The 21,449-nt window shown below is 37.2% G+C and overlaps 1 protein-coding gene across 1 annotated transcript; it reads left to right on the plus strand.

The window, feature by feature from the left end:
* Positions 1-4,566: 4,566 nt before the first annotated feature.
* Positions 4,567-19,666, plus strand: LOC121878942 (GPI ethanolamine phosphate transferase 3-like). The gene is made up of 8 exons (XM_042385381.1): positions 4,567-4,771; positions 7,860-8,364; positions 10,245-10,346; positions 10,536-10,748; positions 12,614-14,364; positions 14,579-14,858; positions 16,924-17,044; positions 19,035-19,666. The coding sequence occupies exons 2-8, from the start codon at positions 7,880-7,882 to the stop codon at positions 19,230-19,232; spliced, it is 3,150 nt and encodes a 1,049-aa protein (XP_042241315.1). The 5' UTR covers positions 4,567-4,771; positions 7,860-7,879; the 3' UTR covers positions 19,233-19,666.
* Positions 19,667-21,449: the final 1,783 nt, after the last annotated feature.

The following is a 21,449-nucleotide window of genomic DNA, read 5'->3' on the forward strand; positions in this document are numbered from 1 at the left end:
TATTTTTGTATGTTATATAAACGTGTAGGTTATTATTCAAGTATGTTTACATGTTACTTGTATGTATGTATGTATGTATGTATGTATGTATGTATGTATGTATGTATGTATGTATGTATGTATGTATGTATGTATGTATGTATGGAAAAAGATACTCAACCACGTATATAAGATGAGTGCCATCCCAAACTACCAAACCTCCTGGCACTGTCCTCTCCGTGGCACCTCGGGAGCTGATCGTTGCTCATTAAACTGGTGGGGGACTTATAGCTCATATTGTGGGAACCGGTCAAGTAATCTAGAAGTTTTAATAGTAGTTAATCACGCATGTGTGTGTGTGTGTGTGTGTGTGGGTGGTCCTTGATTTGGTGCCAGTCCACTTTTTACATCATGTGATACTGGGACTCTCTCTCTCTCTCTCTCTCTCTCTCTCTCTCTCTCTCTCTCTCTCTCTCTCTCTCTCTCTCTCTCTCTCTCTCTCTCCTAGTTTCTTCTTTCTCTTTCCTTCTCCTTCCCTCTTCCCTCTTTCCCACCCCCTCTCCTCTACCTCCTGTTCTTCCTCCCTTTCCTTCCATCTTCCTTATCCCCCCTTCCTCCTTGCTCCTCCATCCTGCTCTCTCACCTTCCCTCCTCCCTCTCCTCTCCCCAATTCTACCCAGGTGAGAGAAGTGTCAGAGGTGAGAGGAATATAACGAGAGAAGAATGTATTTGGAAGTTAATATCAATAAACAAAGAGAAAGAGGGAGAGAGATTTTCAGTCTTCTGTGAGTCACTACAGTACACCCTCAGTCACTGTGAGTCACTACAGTACACCCTCAGTCACTGTGAGTCACTACAGTACACCCTCAGTCACTGTGAGTCACTACAGTCCACCCCCAGTCACTGTGAGTCACTACAGTACACATTCAGTCACTGAGTCACTACAGTACACCCTCAGTCACTGAGTCACTACAGTACACCCTCAGTCACTGTGAGTCACTACAGTACACCCTCAGTCACTGAGTCACTACAGTACACCCCCAGTCACTGTGAGTCACTACAGTACACCCTCAGTTACTGTGAGTCACCGCAGTACCCTCTGTCACCATGAGTCACTATCGGAAACTCAACACCTGACTTAACACTAGTAGTGACGTCATGCTACATATCACACGACAATATTGGAAAAAAATTGCAGTGTCGCTTCATATTTTTTCTTGTTACGAACTCTCAAAGGATCGTCTCAAAGCCACCGACGTTAATTTTCCTCGTAACCGGAGATGTGAGAACGCTTTTAACTGGTTCACTAAATCTGAGAAATAAAGATGGATTCTTAAACATTCAATTATTATTTTTCTTTCTTCATGTCGAGGTGAAAAATCGCATCAAAAACTATCTGCGGCACAATATTGCAACAAAATTGTCTTGAGACCATATCATAACTTAGGGTATTTTCTCATCTCGGGTTGAAGAAAGTTATATTAACGTAGGAACCTTTGAGAATCCCTCCTGTCATGTTTGTTTATCCCTTCAATATTGGTGATGCATAAGTTCGACGTGGCTGCCTTGCTCACAGATTATCTAATTTTTGACAATGCTCCCTCTCTTTCTCTCTCTGGGTATTATGAGGACATTTTTACACACACACACACATGGATAAACAGCAACATTTATTTGGTAACTTTTCGACAAATCTCTTATCATTAGATCTACAACAAAAAATTTATTACAAGAGCATCGAAAAAACCCTCAAAATCCATATGACAATAGATTAAGATAAATAAATCACTAAGTACATTGAGAGAGAGAAAACATTGAACCAACAAACCATTGAGTTATTAACCTTTTCTTCCATTTAATTATACAATGCAAAAACACTACAATTAACAAAAGCTTAAGTCGTACAGGTGAATATACAAAGATAGGCATAATATGTTACAACAATCAAGAGCAAAACATACCCGTTAGAAACAAAGTAATGAAGTCGTGAGTGTCCGGTACTGGCTGTACTCGGTAGGTGAAGAGCAACTACTGTATACTCTGTCCCGTGTCATGTCGTTGGGGTAAGTGGTGAGGTCGGTCGGTCTAGGTGGAGGGAACGGAACCTTACAGGCTCTGATGATACAGAAAGATGTTAGAGGATGGTAAAGTTAGAAGAGGGAAGTACAGGGGGGGAGATTGAAAGGAGGTGGGCTATTCACCTGGCGGGGACGAGAGTATAAGTCCACAGGGGCAAGGTTGACAAGCTAAGCTATAAACTAAGCTATCGATGGTGCCAGCTTAGGGTCTTGTGTTTGGTTTGGGGGAATCTCCAGGTCCTTGTGTCTTTAGAGGGAAAAGTCCGCATCTTTCTCTTTATTGTGTGTATATTGGTAGTGAATCTGGTTCTTGTTGGATCTTTATACTTTTTGGCCACCAGTTGTAGGATGTGTTATTGTTGTCTCGTGTTATTTGGTGTAGTATGGGTCTTGTGTTTGTTGGATTTTATCCCATATTGCGTTTGTTGGGCGTGTGATTGCGTCAATTTGTGTTGTGTGTGTATAACATGTACTGTGTGTGTATAACATGTACTGTGTGTGTATAACATGTACTGTGTGTGTATATGAAGGTCTGTGTTTTACCGTTCTTCTCTGGGCTATATTTTGCACGGCCTGTAGTTTTTGTTTGTTTGTTTATTTGTTGTGTTGAGTGGGATTAGGGAAAAATCTGGCTACTAATGAGGCATTGAAAATTTCTGCGAGTTGTTTCATCATTGGTGGTGGTAAGTTTTGTAGTAGTTTTGTATATTTGGCTAATGACCTGCCTGGGGACCAATCATAACCATATATATATATATATATATATATATATATATATATATATATATATATATATATATATATATATATATATATATTGATAAAATCACACGGGAAAAAGGAAACAACGGAGCACCTTAGCTTTCGTCTTTATTCAAGACATCTTCAGAGGCAACTGAAGATGTTGTCTTGAATAAAGACGAAAGCTAAGGTGCTCCGTTGTTTCCTTTTTCCCGTGTGATTTTATCAAGATTTATCTTATCCACGTTTTCATTGTGGATCTACCTGAAATATATATATACTGTATATATATATATATATATATATATATATATATATATATATATATATATATATATATATATATATATATATATATATAATGTCAACGTCAAGGTTATGATTGGTCCCCAGGCAGGTCATCACTGGCCCCTACAGTACCACTCATGTTCACAAAAGTCTAGGATAACTTCCGCTAACTCTGTGTCACCTTGGCGACCCTCCACGACCACCTTCACCTCTTTCTCGATTTTTCCTGCACCTGTCAGGTCCTCAGAGGTATGTACTTTACCTGCGTCGAAATAACAATTTCCAGAGAACTCACTAATTCCCGAACCCGGGAACACCCGGTAACTAATAAAAGTATGTGAAACCTAACCTAGCCTAAGCAGAAATGTAACCTAACCAAACCTACCTTAGTTTTACCTAACCTAACACAAACTTAACACAACGTAATTTGACCTTCCCATAACCTTAGCTAACATAACTTATCCTAACATGTAAAATAATTTAACGGAATCTAAACTATTGTAACCTGACCCATTCTTCATATAACCTAACATAAACTGACCTTACTTAATCTTCCAATACTATATAACCTAACTCAACCTCAAATTACCTAACTAGACCTGACCTAACTTAACCTAACCCAACTTAACCTAACCCAGACTCGGCCCAAACCAAACCAACCCCATCTAACGTAATCACCCGCAGACAATACACAGTGTTATTTGTTCACTTGTACAGTATTTGTATTCTTTGCCCAAATAAAGTGTTTTAAAATAATTATTTAAGCTTCTATGAATAAACAATATTCAACTCAGATATGTAAATTCTACCATATACTGTATAGTCAAAGTTAACATTTTTGTTATTATTATTTTGCTACCTTCAATTATTCATCAACTTCACTAACTTTCACTTGGTCGAGGAAAGAAGTTAGAAATTTAAACCACCATTTAAACTAATTCGTCTGAAATTTCATCCAAAAGCTGTTATTTAGACTAATTTATATAATTTATCCGTACAAAATACATCACTGGATTACACCCTTCTCACGTGTGTACTGCCAAAGCGTTACTCGAACCCCAGACGAGTTAATAAAAGAGACAATAATTTAATAAAAGAGACACCAACATTATATATCGACGGGAATACCAAGAAAATTATAAACATACTGAAAATCAGGGATATTAATTATGCCATTGATTAGTATTTATTTTTACATTAGATTATTTACCGGTTGTAATGAAACCCAAACCGAACCTCCGGACCCCTAGACCCAAACTCCTCTATCAACACTATTTTATGTTTTATTTAGTTATCACATTTATTTCAATTAGTTCGGGCATTAATTTGTCATAACGATCCAATTAACGGTGAAGAGGATAAAAGTAAATAAAAGTAATAATTCAGCTAGGTTAGGGGAGTTGTGTAGGCTTTTTATATAAATATTGGTTCCAACAGTGACCCACAATCTCTGATAAATATATTACAGGATTTCTTTTTTATTAGTGGAATAGATAACGAATATAAAAAACTATCATATTGTCTTATTACTTTAATATGTGACTGTTCTGTTAAAGTAGAGAGTGTGAGGGTTCGGTATAATGCTTCACTTTGGCTCTCCCTAACAGGTGATGGTGGAGGTTTCTGGTGGCCTCCACATTTACTTCAAGATGATCTTCTGACTGTTCTCCTGCCTGTAATATTCGGTAATGTATTAGAAGGAGTTGTGTTTTACTGTTGTTTGTTGGTGGAGAAGTATGGATGATGGTTGACGTATATGATGGCTTAGTTGACCAGGATTTGTTAAAAGAAAGTATTGAGAAATGTTATGATATTGATAAAGTAGATATTTAAAGAGTTAATAAATATAGGTAATGTATAATTATTGTAAGGGCACTACCGAAATAATAACTAAAGAACCTTTCTTATTTTATTTATTATTCTCGGTTCAGTCATCCAGTGAATTGTTGGATTTTAAGTGTAGGTTAGGTTGAAATTCTGTGTTTTCAATGGTTTTTGTAGTGTTTTGAATGACTTCCAAATAGGTGCATGACGGAAACGATAATTTTACGGATTTTTTTTCCCCCAAACTGGCTGATACCACTTTATACTCGACGTTCACTCTTCTCTGTTACCAACCTAACTTAACTAGTATAGTATTTCCACGCTAAGCTGGCTCGTAAGCCACGCCCCTCGTCTTTTTTTTTAGGGGGAATAGCCCACCCGGTCACAGGTCATCGACCCACAATGGGGCCTTGGGTGCAAAATAATAAGAGTAAACAGAAGTTAAAAAATAGAAAAGAAAAAGGTTATATTAATCTACACCACGAAGATGCTAGAAAACCAGCTTTCTGAAGTGAGACATTGTATGAGTATGGAAACACAGAAGAAGGCAGAGCAATCCACAGTTTGGCTGTGTGAGAAAAGAAGGCTGTACTATAACGGGTTATTCTGGTGTGACCGACATCCACAGAGAAACGGTGGGCACCGCGGACTAGACGAGTGTTACGAGCCCATGACCTTGCCGGCGGTACACATGATGCCAAATCCACCGAACATTGCCCATTAAAGTACCTGTAAAAGAGTGAGCGTGAAGCAACATTGCGGCGAAGAGAAAGGGAAGAAAGATTTTCAACTAAAGGAGGAGAGTTAATAAGACAAAATGCCTTTGATTCCACCCTATCTAACAGTTGGACAGAAGAAGAGCCACCCCAGATATGAGAGCAGTACTCCAAGTTAGCACGAATGAATCCCCTATACTGTATATACTTGAAGCAACTGCTCAGGAGTGAAGTAGCTACGGCATCTGTACAGCATTCCCAGCTTTTGGGAGGCAGCTTTAGCATTGTTGAGGATGTGTGGCTACCATGACATATTAGAGGAAATGGTGAGGCCTAGCATGTCTATTTTAGAAATTGGCAGAATGATAGCGTCCTGAAATGCGATTGGTGGGAGATCATCTAATTTGGAAAGTGTAATTGGTAAATATTGAGTTTTATTACTCTTGAATTTAACCAAATTTCTACCTCCCCATTCGGAGATGCTGCAGAGATCCGCAGTGATAGTTGTAATGATATCGGCTCTAGAAACAGATCTAGTTTGAGAATTAGGGGTAAGGGAAAAATGCGAAGAAGAGTGAAGAGTAGAATCTTTAGCATAAGAATGGATAGCTGATTGGTTCCCCTGAGCGTTTTACCTACCCCTGGACTGCACATATATAAGCGCGTATTTATATTGACCTTTAATAGTAAATATTTATATTTTCTAACATCCTCTCTGAAGTGCTAATGCCTTAAAATTATTTGCATTTTGATATTCCATATATTTAACATTATTTTAGATAATAACAGGTCTGCTTACCAATTGTGAACACAATAGTTTGAATTTTCTATGAACCAATCAGCTGTTAGTATAGAAGAGGGGTGGGGCCTACGGGCCAGGTTAGTGTGGAAAGGGTATAGTAGGAACTTTGGTAATGTATGAAAGCACTGCTGCCACCAGAAAAAGCTTATGGATTTTAAGAATTATTTCATACTGTTCTTATATTTATGGTAAGTACAGTACAGTATTTTAAAAGAGGCGACATATACTACAACCTAATAAAACATGATCTAACCAACCAAAGAAATCTAACTAACCTTACCTAACTACAAAAAAAATGGTTAAACTTCACACAGTACCTGTATAAGGAACTGTTGAAGAAGATGAAAAAGAAGATATATACTGTATCGAGTATTTTAGGTTAGGTAGGTTAATTTGTTTCATTTTATAAATGTTAGATTACAGTATATAATGTAGCAGTATCTGGTACTTAGTACTTCAGCAGTGTTAGAAGTTCCCCAGAATTTCTTGTGGAAACATTGGTTAATGAATTGAACCAACTTAACTTGTATAGCTAAATTTAACCTAATACAACCTAAGATAGTGATTAACATCTATAATTAAAACCTGCCAATGAAAGAAACCCACATAACATTCTCTCTTGGAACCTGAGGTCCTAAGTGCAGGCACTAGTTAAGTAGATCTCTTTTGGACATTTTTGATCAACTGGCAGTCTTTAGCATACAGTATCTTGGGATGAAACAGATTGACATTACATTTTGTACTCCAAGTGGGGGAACATGCTTTTGAAGAGCTTTATGAGGGATGGACCATCGAGGTGTATATGATCTATTGTATACAAATCTTAATTGATTACAGGTACTTGTATTAATAAACTTCAATCTGTCAAACTTCAGCAACTACTGTATTCATATATATATATATATATATATATATATATATATATATATATATATATATATATATATATATATATATATATATATATATATATATATATATATATATATATATATATATATATATATATATATATATATATATGTAAATCACTGTTGTAGCGTGATCTAGGTATATATATAGTTCCCAAAGCTTTAGGTGTAATTCACATCTTCAGGGTGAGTACTATATATATATATATATATATATATATATATATATATATATATATATATATATATATATATATATATATATATATATATATATATATATATATATATATATATATATATATAAAATTTCTTAATAATTATCTGTCTGGGATGCTCGATGACTATCACCAGAGTGCTGGACAAATATTCACTGCCTTAAAATCATTTAAGTGAATCACATAGCACATATTAGTGTACAGCTACGGCTATCTGTGGAACTTTGCTTAGCTACGTTGAAGATTTTCATCAGCTATTTCTTTTAGTTGTACTGTAACTAACATGTTTTTTTCCTTTACAGGTCTGGCTTAGCTGTTGAAGATGGCAGGTTTTGGAAGTTCACAAGTTTTTATCTTAATTTTGTGCTTTAGTGAGCTTGTGGTAGTTGGATTGTTAATATTTAGCCATGGGTTTCTCCTGACAAGACAAGTTGTTATGCTTAATTCAAGCTGTGAAGATTTTAAAATGGGAGAAATTCCTTTTGAAACTAAGAATGATGGAACCAATATTGGGAAGACTTCAAAAGATGGGTGTTGGATGCCCCCCACCTTCAAAAAAGCTGTTGTACTCTTAATTGATGCCTTAAGATATGATTTTGCCATTTACAATCACTCCCTGAAGGATGAGGATGCCTTACCTTATCAGAACAAAATGCCAATATTCAGTAATCTTGTTAAGGACAGACCCAGGCAAGCTCACCTTGTTCCATTCATTGCTGATGCTCCCACCACCACCATGCAGCGGCTGAAGGGCCTTACCACTGGTAGTCTCCCTACATTCATTGATGTCAGTCACAACTTTGCCAGGTGCAGTATTTGATAGTTGTTTATACAGTAAAACTTTTTAAGTTTGAATTTATTCTCAATGAAGACTACAGGCCTGTGAACCAGAGCTTTAATTATTTGTGTGAGAATACTGTACTGTAGATTACAGTAATTATTTTAACTGGACAAGCAGCTACCGGTGGATATATAAATTAATGTAAAATATTTGAATCAATGCTTGTAAGGCCTGTTAGTATATTTTCTAACCAAATTAATAATTATAATACTGTACAGTAAACCCTCGAAGATCCTGACACGGGAAATCCGGATTTCGGAAGATCGGGACAAAAAAATTGGGGGTTCTGGGCTAAGAAGCCTCCTAGAAGTTTCCTTAAGAAACATTCCCAAACCAGAGCAAAGAACATTTTAGGCCCGTGGGCACTGCTTTACCCAGCAGTTGCTTGGACACAGGTGCCCGAGGAGGTGGGAAACATAACAGAGTTGACAATTGTGGTTTGTGGTAATATTATTTCATTCACTCTAATAATGATACAATCTTTCTTATTATGTTATCATAGGTAAATGCATGGTTTTTATAAGGTAATTTGTTTATCACTTCATTAGTACTGTATTTTTGGTGTTTCTTATATCATTTATTATTCGCTGGAAAATCCTGACAATCGCTTTTCCGGACAGGTGGTTCTCCCTTTAAGTCCAGATCTTCGAGGGTTCACTGTACTGTAATAACAATATTTACCAGTATTCAGTAAAGTTGTCATACAAGTTTACATTTGGATAAGCATGTTTGTAAACCAATTTATTATATTCATGCTGAACTATATAACTGCATAAAGTTACTGTACTGTACAGTATGTATACAGTGTAGGTAGGCCATGTGAGTATACAGTTTCCTGTGTGCCAGGTAAATGAAGGCTTGAGATCTGTGAGTACAGTACAGAAATGAATAGGACTGGGAGAAAAGACAGAGCTGTACAGTACATATAGTAAATCCCTAACTCAGAGTTAATAATGGTGTGTGTCCATTACTAATTATTTTGTTTTACAATAAGGTAAATTTTCACCATCAATTTAAACTCCATGCCATGTTTACTAAGTTGAATTCCATGACATGTACTGTAATTTACTACCGTACTTGAAATTCTTTCATTAAATGACTATAAATGTATAATTAGTATCTTCATATTAAATAATAAAGAAGTTGTGGACATCTACAGCACATTTGTTGGTGAGAGAAAAACTGCTCGCTTGAATTCTTTTTTCTTACAGTGGTAAGTTGGTGTATGCTTTCTCAAAATGTAAATTTGGGGCAATCGTCACTGTTACACAGAATGCCTCATATCATTATCGTCATCATCAAAGGCAAGCAAAAAACATTTACATTCTAAAATTTATTATTAATTACAGGTACAGTATTTATTGTAGTCATTGTTCTTAAAACATTTACCACTATGATCAGTCGTACCAGTAACCATGCCCCCTCTATCCCACTGTACCAAGTTTTGAACATTTACGGTTTCTTCATTCACGGGGTTTTTCAAGAAGTCTTGTGAATATTGATGGTCTATTATATTCTCCCATTTACTGATGCTACACTGTTGATACTAAAGCAGATGACATGTTATTTCTAATTTTATTACTGTTTTTTATTTATTTGCCTTATTTCATCTAATAATTTCAGTTTGAACTGGCTAATGTTAAAAAATTCATTATCACTGTTCACACTGCTGACCTTATATACATCAGTAGGCCAAACCTTGCCATTTGCATACTATACTGTACTTGTTCACTACTGTCTGTGAACCTTCATTCAGACTCCTTATCACTTATCTCAGACTACTGGTCAAGTATCAATTTGAGAAGTACAGAATTCCAGAATATAATTTTGCTGTCTCTGTTAACAGTGAAGAGATATCAGAAGACAACATTGTGGATCAACTGGTCAGTTGTGGAAGACGTGTGATTATTCTTGGAGACGATACGTGGGGAGGACTGTTCCCTGGCAGGTGAGATTATTATTCTTTTTGGCGTCTGTTGTGTGAAAGTTTGACATTCTAAAGAACGCCTAGGATGAAAAGACCTTAATAGAGTTCTTCATCATCAATTATAATCATGTCATTTTTTCATTTCTGCCCCAGACAAAAAGAAAAGTTATTTACTTTTATGATTGTGCAGTAATTTTTCTTCTTCTGCAGGTTTAATCAGTCATTTCTTTACCCATCCTTCAATGTGATGGATCTGCATTCTGTTGACAATAGTGTGAAGAAACATTTGGAGCAAGAGATGATGCAAGAGGAATGGGATGTTATCATTGGCCACTTTCTTGGAGTGGATCATTGTGGCCATCGCTATGGTCCAAATCATCCTGAAATGGCTGCCAAGCTGAAGCAGATGAATTACATAATAGAGTTGGTATCATTTACAGTATTACATTTTTCCAAACCAAAATTTACAGAGATATTGAAATATCACAAGCAGGTATATGATGAAAAGATAAGCATTCACAGAAGTTTTGCTCATGTTAGGCTATTACCCATTGACAACAATGACCCTTGTAAAATATTAATAGGTAATTAATTGTCAAATATGTGGATTAAGTAAACTTTGTCCCCCAACTTTTTTTTTGTGGTGGGGGGGGGGAGGGGGGGAATTAGCCCACTCGGGCACAGGTCACTGACCCGCATCAGGGCCTGGGGGGCAACAATATAATAATATTAAATAAAAAATATAGTAATAATAACAACAGTAATAATAATAAAAATATAAAAATAAATAGAAATAAGCATAACAAAAACTAATAATAATAAAGAACCATAAATAAATACAAAGTTTAAAAAATGTATAAACATCCTAATACCAACCTAACCTCCCTCCTCCCCCCCCTCCTTAGGTAATACAGTTTTGGGGTGTTTAATCATCAGGTGAAGTAAGCGGGGAGAATAATCTTGACACTTGCTAGTATTCAACATAAAGATTTCAACTGAAGATGATGACTGGTGTAATCATATATTAATACTTAGTAATTAATGAGGATTGTTTCACTCTTTCAGTGGTGAGAGAACAGATGTCTCTTTTTTCCCCCCTCCCTCCCTTTGCTAGTAATATCATAGATCTATCATTATTTTTCCTGCTACAAGTCAAACTTATGCACATTCCTCTCTCTCTCTCTCTCTCTCTCTCTCAAAATAATAATTAAATGGTGAGTGCAGCTAGAAAAAACAATTATGATAAAAAATAATTTACTGTAACTTGGGTCTGGGTCAGTAGGAGACGAACCTACCCAAGCCAGCAACAAATCAGCATCGTGTTTGTATCTGCTGGCATTGAGTTTCCAGCTAAATTCAGCAGCTTATTGTGTGTTACATATGTTCTTCCTAGTGTGTCAGGTTTTTCTTGTTAGTGACAGAAATGTGTGGAACTGTAGAAAAGGTGGAAATAATACTGTTTTGTATACTGTATCATAATAGATGACTTTTTGGTGTAATATGACTGAGAGCTACAAAACCCTGCTCAGAGCTAAGAGGGTGGCTAGTATTGGCTAAGTTTTGTGTAGACGTATGCTGAGTTGGTTTGCATGCGTGAAGAGAATGAAGGAAACCAATTAGGTCAAGAGTTTGAATGGAAAGGAGATGTAGGGGTCGGCCAAGAATGACATGGGGAGAGGTGAGAAATGCATGACAAAAGAAGCTGCAACAGGCCATGCAGGTACAGTATATACATACATACATCATTTGTATACTTGAACTGTTTATGTGCATTGTATATCTGCTTTGTATATGTACACATTGATTCAATGTAAAGTTGTTTAATGATTTTACTGATAAAGCTCTTTATCTATCTATCCATCCATTAAATGATCAGTTAAACCTTTACACAAACTAATATTTGTTCTGGAATCCTGTACTGTACATTGTTTATCTTATCATTTGAAAAAAAATATCATTCACATTCCAATTACTATTGTCTTCCCTAAACCCCTTAGGTATGAGGGGTCTCTCTTCTGAATGAAATCTTCTGGCATTGGTCAAATATAATAGTATAAGTGACGTCTAGAAGTGAAGGGATTAGTGGAGATTGGTTATGAAACACTCTTAGGGTTAGTGGATACTTTTCTTGTGTTGTGCACTTTATTAGGGAGATTTCTCTGGGGATAAAGATAAGCTTGTTGGTGTTAAGAGTTAAGGTTATGTAGATATTGTTTGTTAGATTTATTTAATATTTTTTTGTGGAGAGTACTGTACAGTATTGTAATGTTCTTGTTTTCAATTTTCAGGAAAGTGGCAAATGGTATTGGGAATGAAACTGTTCTCTTTGTGTTTGGTGATCATGGCATGACCAGGACTGGAGACCACGGTGGTGACTCAGACGATGAACTTAAGGCCGCTCTCTTCGTGTACAGTCCAGCACTTGATATGACACCCTCTGTTTCAGAGCATGAACATCCACTGTCAGTTGCTCAAGTGGATTTTGTTCCAACACTTGCTCTTGCTCTTGGAATTCCAATACCATATTCTAATTTGGGCAAAGTTATGGATAGGATATTAGTCACTGTTGGTCAGACCGGTGAGGAGGCTGAGCAGCGGCAGCTAGTTGCTTTAGCACAGAATGTAAAGCAGGTCAAAAGATACCTAAAAGATTATAAAAACTTAGGAAATGTATTTCCCAGTGATCTTTGGCACAGAATAGAGTCACTACACAGCAAAATGTCACTAGGCTTTGAAAAGCTTCCAGTTAGAGAACAGAAGAGAGTTTACACTGAGTACCTAACACTTGCAAAAATTATGTGTGAAGAAGTATGGGCCAAGTTTAATATGTCAGAGATGATGAGTGGACTTCTTCTTATGTTTATTGTTTTGACACTAATGTTGGTTGTTACCTATTATAAGTGCATGCTTAGGAGCAAAATACCTGTTAGGCTACTGTATCTTACAGTTATGGTTAATGCTCTTTTTCTCTTCATTCCATATTGTAGTATTTCAGTGCTTGGTTATATTGCCAGTTTCTTCATACTAATATGGATATATTTTCATAGGCAGGTCATGACCTCTGCTAGTTTTTATATTAATGCAAGTGACAGCATTTCACTATTGTTATCATTTCTTTTGTGTGTTGGAAGTTTTTCCAATAGTTATGTTGTTGTAGAAAATTATGTGGTAGCATTTATTTTAATTTCTTGTCTAGTAATTCAGCTTTTCATACCACTGTTTAAAAGACAAAGAAAAAGGGGCTTCAATATATCCTCAACTAAGAGTTTCAAATTATCAATTAATTTCTATTCCATTTTATATATTGTGACCTTGTCAGTATTATTTTTCTCTGTGCGACTCAGCTCCTGGTTCTGGAAGTGCCGTGAGGAGCAATCGTGGTGTACTCCAGGCCAAGTTCACACACCCATGACAGGGCTGCCTCAGAGTCTGCGTAATTGGCGGTACTTTACTAGCCTCTTTGCCTTAATTTTACTGGTGTGGTTACCACGTCGGTGGCTGTTGATGTGTGGTAACATGAATGGATCTAGACTTGGAGTCATTTTGTATAATTCTGTCCCAGTTGTGTGTGGGGTCCTTGTGGCAGGTCACTGGGCACTACAAGCAGCACCCACACTACACAACTTAAAGGTCAATGAGTATGTGGTGATTCTGCCAAGAATAAGTTATGCCCTTGCTCTTATTTATACAGCGATTTTGTATTTAGTCCCTTTATTAATATATGAGGTGCCACCATCAAAAAGTAAAACTAATATCCAATCAGTGATGGAAAACCCAAGTGCACTAATACCCCGACTTTGTCAGACTTTGGTGGAAAAATACAAATCAGACGGTCAAAAAGGATCAAATATCCCTATAGTGTATGGGTTAGCAACAGCTGTGTCAGCTCCACTAGTGACAGTGTTAACAGTGACTCTGGTTGTGATAGTGATGGTGGCTGGGGATGGTATAGCTCCTGCAGTGGTATTTCTCCTGTTAACTGCCATAGCCTGCCTTTTCCTCCAAGCTGCTACTTCCTGGAGGACTGCTGACAATTCAAGTAAGTCTTTGTTATTTAATCAATATTAAACAGGGAAGTATATATATTAACAGAATGCTCTCACAAGTTTCAAATAATTCATTAACTGGAAAGATTGAAATAGTGTTTAATTATGAATTAACATGCAAGGTGAATCACTTGCTGGTAAGATAGATGAGTTAATGTTTGACTTTCAGGAATGCTGTACAGTACTTAACATACTTTCTTGTTTTAGGTATTATTATGAAGCCATCCTGGTCAGCAACTTGTGTATGGTTTATGTTGAGCATTCATGGCTTCTACAGTACTGGACATCAAGCAACATTCCCTTCTTTGCACTGGTCTGCAGCTTTTGTGGGGTTTGAAGGCGAGTGGAGCGGCAGCAATCTTATACCAGCATTTCTAGTTGGATTGAACACATTCTCTTCACAAATATTGTTTGGCTTCTCATTACCGTTGGTTTTGTTGGCACCACTCACCATGGGGGTGATATTCCCAAAGCTACGAAGCAACAGGTAATTTATTATTAATTACTTTTTTTATTGCTGGATAACTTTTTATTTGCTAATGAGATTTTGTATCCTTGCTTTTATTTCTCAAGATATTTGATGATCTAATTTTCTAAGAAATAGCTACAGGGAATCCATATACTGTACCTGCTACTCCTATACTGCACTCCCTTATATGTACAGTATAGTATAGCAATTTTTACCACCAAAGAACTGTTATATGTATTGTATGTCATACTCAGTTATACATACAGTCGTGCAGTAATTCTGGAATATTTGAGTAAATACTCGAATAATCTAAGATTATTTGGATTATTTGTACCTTATGGGAAGGAATAAAATATTAAATATTAATGTGTACTTTACAGTAATTTACAATACTATCTGCTAGCAGGTGATGTGTGGGGGATACTATATTTTCATCAGCTGATCGGCTGTCTTTGTTTGATATACTGTACTGTACAGTGCTACCCCCAAGTACGCGGGTAATTGGTGCCAACGGAACGGTGCGTACTTGGGAGCCTCCCTGAATGAGGAGGTAGAATCTTGGTTAAATTCAGTGGTAATAAAACTTTGTATTTACCAAGTACACTTTCTAAATTAGATGATCTCCCACCAAGCACATTTCAGGATGCTATCATTCTGCCAATTTCTAAAATAGACATGCTAGGCCTCACCATTTCCTCTAATATGTCATGGTAGCCACACATCCACAACATTGCTAAAGTTGCCTCCCAAAAGCTTGGAATGCTGTAGTAGTTGCTTCAAGTTTATAAGTGATTCCTTCGTCCTAGCTTGGAGTACTGCTCTCATATCTGGGGTGGCTCTTCTTCTGTCCAACTGTTAGATAGGGTGGAATCAAAGGCATTTTGTCTTATTGACTCTCCTCCTTTAGCTGATAATCTTTCTTTCCTTTCTCTTCGCCGCAATGTTGCTTCACACTCATTTACAGGTACTTTAACGAGCAATGTTTGGTGGATTTGGCATCCAGTGTACCGCCGGCAAGGCCGTGGGCTTGTAACACTCGTCTTGCCCGTGGTGCCCACCATTTCTCTGCGGATGTCGGTCACACTAGGATAACCCGTTCTAGTACATCCTTCTTTCCTCACACATCCAAACTGTGGAATGTTCTGCCTTTTTCTGTGTTTCCATACTTATACTATCTGTCTCACTTCAAAAAGTTGGTTTTCTGGCATCTTCCTGGTGTAGATTAATATAATCTTTTTCTTTTCTATTTTTAATTTCTTTTTACTCTTATTTTTTCGCCCCCTAGGCCACATTGTGGGTCGATGACCTGTGCCCGGGTGGGCTATTCCCCATAAAAACAAAATAAAATATAAATAAAATAAAAAATATGGTTCTGGGACCCCTCCAGATACACACCATGAACCCAAAACTGGTCTTTCAAAGCACTTTTTCTGCACATAACCTCTATGGAAGTTACCCTTAGTTAAATATGTGTACCTGAGTTATATAAGGTAAATAATAAAACAGAAATAAGCCCTTAAATAAAAAGAATAAACACTTTCTTGCCATTGTCCAGCCAGTCTTTTATCTCCTTGCATGCCAGGGTCATTGACTTCACTCTTCTGCCTGGCTGGGCAGGTGCTGGAGTCCCAACAGCAGTAGGTGGGGTAGCCATGGTACCTGTAGCAACCAAAAACACTTCAAATACAGGAAAGAGCAAGCCGCTGTAGAGTCTTGAGGAGAGGAGGACTGGGACTGTCATTTGTGTCATTGGTGATGTCCTCTTCTCTTATTGGTTGGTAATGGCCACTCTGCCAATCAACAGCCAGCTCCTCTGTTCACTTCCTTTCTCTCGTCTCTCTCCCTCCCTCACTCGGCCGTGCCATAGGGAAATTTACGCCCTCACACTTGGGACCCCTGTGTACTTTGGAATGTGGGTTGCATGGCATTGATGAGTGTAGTTGGGTTTCATGCGGTTAAAATCCATGCACTTGGGGGTTGGACTGTATATTAAATCTGTATATAATCCAGACACTGAGAATAATTATCATATCATTTAACTGGAGGAATTAATTTCATATTTTCTTGATTTCTTCATGTACAGTAACAGATTAGAAAGTGAGAAAGCAAGGCGTGGAGAATTCCTTTTGGTTGATGAACCTGACAAAGCTGAGGATGCGCTTATATTTCTGGGGTTTTCTTACACCTTTCTGCATGCTGCAAAGGTAAGGACTTTAAAATTGATTTATTTCTGTGTTTTAACCATGATTATTGACCTTTTTTTTATTTAGGAAAATACAGGGTACAGTACAATATTTCTAAAATCATAAAGCAAATGGAATTTGAAAGGAAGTGAGCACTAGAGTGTCTGTGGACAAGAGTACACATATTTCATTGTAAAGTTTGATTCTGATAACACTGGGTTAGGGATTTTGTATGTTATTAAGTGATGTGAACTGTGAACATAAACAAAGGAAATACTTTTAAATTGATGATGGAAGTATTAGTAATGTGTAATCTGTGTAGACTGTATCATATGGTATCCAAAAACATTTCATGCTAATTTTCCCTTTTGTTTTCTATCTGTGATAATGTTTGGACTGATCTCTACCCACTCGCACTATCCTGGGTCAGTCTTCTGTCCACTCCACTATCCTGGGTCAGTCTTCTGTCCACTCCACTATCCTGGGTCAGTCTTCTGTCCACTCCACTATCCTGGATCACTCTTCTGCCCACTTCACTATCCTGGGTCACTCTTCTGCCCACTCCACTATCCTGGGTCAGTCTTCTGTCCACTCCACTATCCTGGGTCACTCTTCTGCCCACTCCACTATCCTGGGTCACTCTTCTGCCCACTCCACTATCCTGGGTCACTCTTCTGTCCACTCCTGTGTCACATCTGTCGACTCCACAATCCTGGGTCACTCTTCTGCCCACTTCACTATCCTGGGTCACTCTTTTTCCCTCTCCATTATCCTGGGTCACTCTTCTGACACTATCCTCATCCACTCTTTCCATACATCTTTTTCAATCTTGTTATCTTTGATTACTTCAGCAAGTTGTGCCCCTGCCTTGCCACCCGAGTCACAGACATGTGGTTACTGCCGTGCTGCACTGTGTATGCCACGGAAAATTTCCATAAGACAGAAACCCTTTATAATGATAGGAATTAAAATGAAACAATACATCAACAGTGAAATAAATATTTCCCAATATACTGGGGCTATATCTCTGGGTTGTGTTGCTGGGTTCTGCTTCCCAGGTACCATGATCAGTGCTGGAGGTGGTGCCGAGTTTAACTCGGTTGCAAGGGTCAGGAGTGGCTAGTAATAGTTTAGGGTTGTTGCCTTTATTGACATTGAAAGGACTTTATCTTTGCTGAAAAAGAAAGTTGTGTGTAGCCTGCTTAACAAGTGTGTTGTTTTATGGCAGTGAAACTTGAGCAGCTAAAGAGGTTGACATGTAGACTCAATCAAACTGAAGAATGGTGAGATTGGGGTACCCGGTCAAATATTATATTGAGAGATAAGAAACCCTGTGCAGAGTTAAGAGAGTACAGTATTTGGGTTTTAAGAGTATTGGTGAGGTTTGGCATAGAGGTAGATTGAGATGGTTCAACCAAGTGGAGTGAATGGAGAAGAACAATTGGATTAAGAGGTGAATGAGTTTGGATGTGGAGGGGAGGAGAACTAAGATTAAGCCAAGAATGACATGGGGAGAGGTTATGAGAATGATCTCGGGGATATACATCCAACTAAGAGTGGTTGCAAGAGATTCTGCAGAGTTGAGAACTGCCATTAGGTGATTGCAAGAAATTCTGCAGAGTTGAGAACTGCCATTAGGTGATTGCAGCTATCCTGTGCAGGCATGGAAAGTGACAGTAAAACATTGATGATGATGGGTTGTATCAGCTTCGAATTAGTTTTTGTTGGATTACATTAAATTAGGTTGGTTGTGTTAGTCCACATTGAACTTTGTTGGTTTACATTAAATTAGGTGAGGATAGTTTGGAGTTGAGAAGATTAGTGTTAATTAGGTTTTATTGTGTTACTTTAGACTACAGTATATTCATATGGGATGGGTTATGTTTAAATTGGAGTACTTAAATATGCAGGGTGCTCTACATCAGTGATAGTTAATGAAGATAATGTTTGAAATTCATGTACAGGTACTATTATATGATTACACTTCAATCCCAACCATTGTATCTTGCAGATGTTTTGCTCAGCCATGTCGGCCTTCATCCTGCGGCGACATTTGATGGTCTGGAAAATCTTTGCTCCACACTTCATTTTTGAAGCTGTTGGTTTTATAGTTACAAATATTAGTGTTCTTACTGGCATCTGGTTTACATTAAGAGTTTTGAAAGTTTTATCATCATGGAGTGATTCCCTTTATTGTAAGATTAGTTAATATGAAGTAAAAAATCCAATGCACTTTCCATATTTTTCTCAAACTGTACATTGAAGACTAGGGGATTTAATCATATGAAATTTATTGTTGAAATTATAGTTATTTTTTTTTTTTTAACTTCACTGCAGAATTTATATATACTGTATATATTGGATGACAGATCCAGTTTTCTTGTCGTACATTGTTTCTTCTTTGTAATAAATGTTTTATAAAGAAAGACTTAGGCAGTTGAGGAAATTTATTAAAAGAAAATTGAAACTGAATTATACCCAAACACTGCCATATGAAAATGAATGATTGTTTAAGATCTGAATAAGATCTTATGTTTTATATCAAATTATGTTTTGTATCTGAACAAGCACCTCTTAAGTACTGTACAGTACTGTATATTGTATTGTAAATAAACAAAGCTAAATAAGCATTATTACACCTACTATACCGTATCTGTTGTCTATATCCATACATCAACACTTTGTAGAATCTATCAGAACTGCTTGAACTCACATGAAGAAAATATCTAATGTAGGGAAGCCTTCAGGAGCGGGATGAGTCACTAATTTTAAAACCATTTTTAATTGGTTTTGGTGCACAGTCTAGCTCGACAACAAAGAAACATTTTTTAGGGTAATTTAGATGTGCTGAACACGAATCTGCCGTCCGATTCTTTTGCAAATGCATAGTTTTCTAAAAGCTACAAAGCAAATAACATAGAAACCTAACACAATATAACAAGGAAGTACTTTACCTTGGTTCTGTTTGTTATGAGTGTAAAGACCCGCAGTAGCTTGAAGAAAGCGGTGCAGTCGTTTCTTTTCATCAGAAAATTCGGTAAGGAACAAATATCGGGTAAAATACTTGCGGTAATGATACCTAGTGTTATCAGCATCAAGTACCCATCTTAATATCACACCACATCCTTTCAATTACACAAGAAATGACAGTTATTTCCATATTCAGCTTGAAATGCCAGTCACAGTACAGTACGCTATTCACTTATTAAAAGTTTGACTGGATACCGAAACAAATGTTATCCTAATCTTTTCATTAATTATTTAGCTTTTCATTTTCAATTTTAGAAGTTAATATTTGGATTCATGTGTTATGAAAGTTTGTACTGAATTTTTTGTGACAGAAAACATAGGAAAACGATTAGGCAATGGTTAACTAAAGAAATTTTTAACACTCCAAAGAAAGTTTCATAAAGCTCCTCAATTGTTTGATGAATTGCTGCATTTCAACTAATTGGTATAATTTAGAAGGTGTAAGAGATGTGGTTTATGTTACAACAGACAGTGAGATTAAGACTATAGAATAAACACATCATTCCTTGGATACCAAACTACCTCACCACCTCACCACACATCTTCTTTATGCCGTCCTTCACAATGTACAACACCTGAACCTGCATTAATAATACACCTACCCAATCACCACACCCTTGCCAGAGAATATTGTATCAGCACTAAGTGTGAACTTCAGTAAGTCCAGATTTGGCCAACACTGGCAGATGTTCAGGTAAATTCAAGAACCCTTACACTTCTAGTACTTGCCAATAAAGATCAACAGAAAACTGAACGACTACCTGACTGGCATGTAGGCTGACAATAGATACTTGGATGAGTGACCGCCTGGCCCTAAGAAAACGAGATGCTGCTGGCATAAGGACTCGACTGGAAACAAGCCTTTCATGACTTTGTCAGCTGTCCTTGGTCAAATTGACTGATTATCAATTACTGTATTAGGTACATCCTTGCCATCGTAACATAACCACCACATTCACACTGCCATCACTTGACCACACCTGAACCTCTCACCACACAGGTAACATCACTACACGCACATTGTCAACACACCCACACTACCGTACCATCACTTTACGTGACAAGCACTTTATGCAAACATATAATGTTCATTATCAGAAAAGATCAAGAAAAGCAACTGATCATTACTAAACTCCATAATGCCTTGGTTTCGCGCTTTTTTCCCAATTTCAAAGAATTCACAACTCACTCCGAAAAAGTTTGTCTTGACCTGAACTTGTGGCTGCTTCAACCTTAAGTTGTGACTTCAGGTGGGTCAGGCATCTGCCAGTAGAGAAATTTCTATTGTCTAGGCATTTCTGTTGCACAACCAACCCAGTCGTCTAAAACAATATGAAACATTGAGTGAAGACTAACCCAACCTATACATGAATGCATCTCGGGTTATAGCTCATTT

Source organism: Homarus americanus, unplaced genomic scaffold, assembly GCF_018991925.1.
Source record: "Homarus americanus isolate GMGI-L3 unplaced genomic scaffold, GMGI_Hamer_2.0 scaffold4060, whole genome shotgun sequence".
In the NCBI taxonomy this organism is placed as follows: domain Eukaryota; kingdom Metazoa; phylum Arthropoda; class Malacostraca; order Decapoda; family Nephropidae; genus Homarus; species Homarus americanus.

Coding starts and splice junctions, on each gene's coding strand:
- LOC121878942 (XM_042385381.1), top strand. CDS start 7,880: ATGGCAGGTTTTGGAAGTTCACAAGTTTTTATCTTAATTTTGTGCTTT. Junction 10,749..12,613: donor CAGATGAATTACATAATAGA/GTTGGTATCATT, acceptor TTCAATTTTCAG/GAAAGTGGCAAATGGTATTG. Junction 14,859..16,923: donor CCAAAGCTACGAAGCAACAG/GTAATTTATTAT, acceptor CTTCATGTACAG/TAACAGATTAGAAAGTGAGA.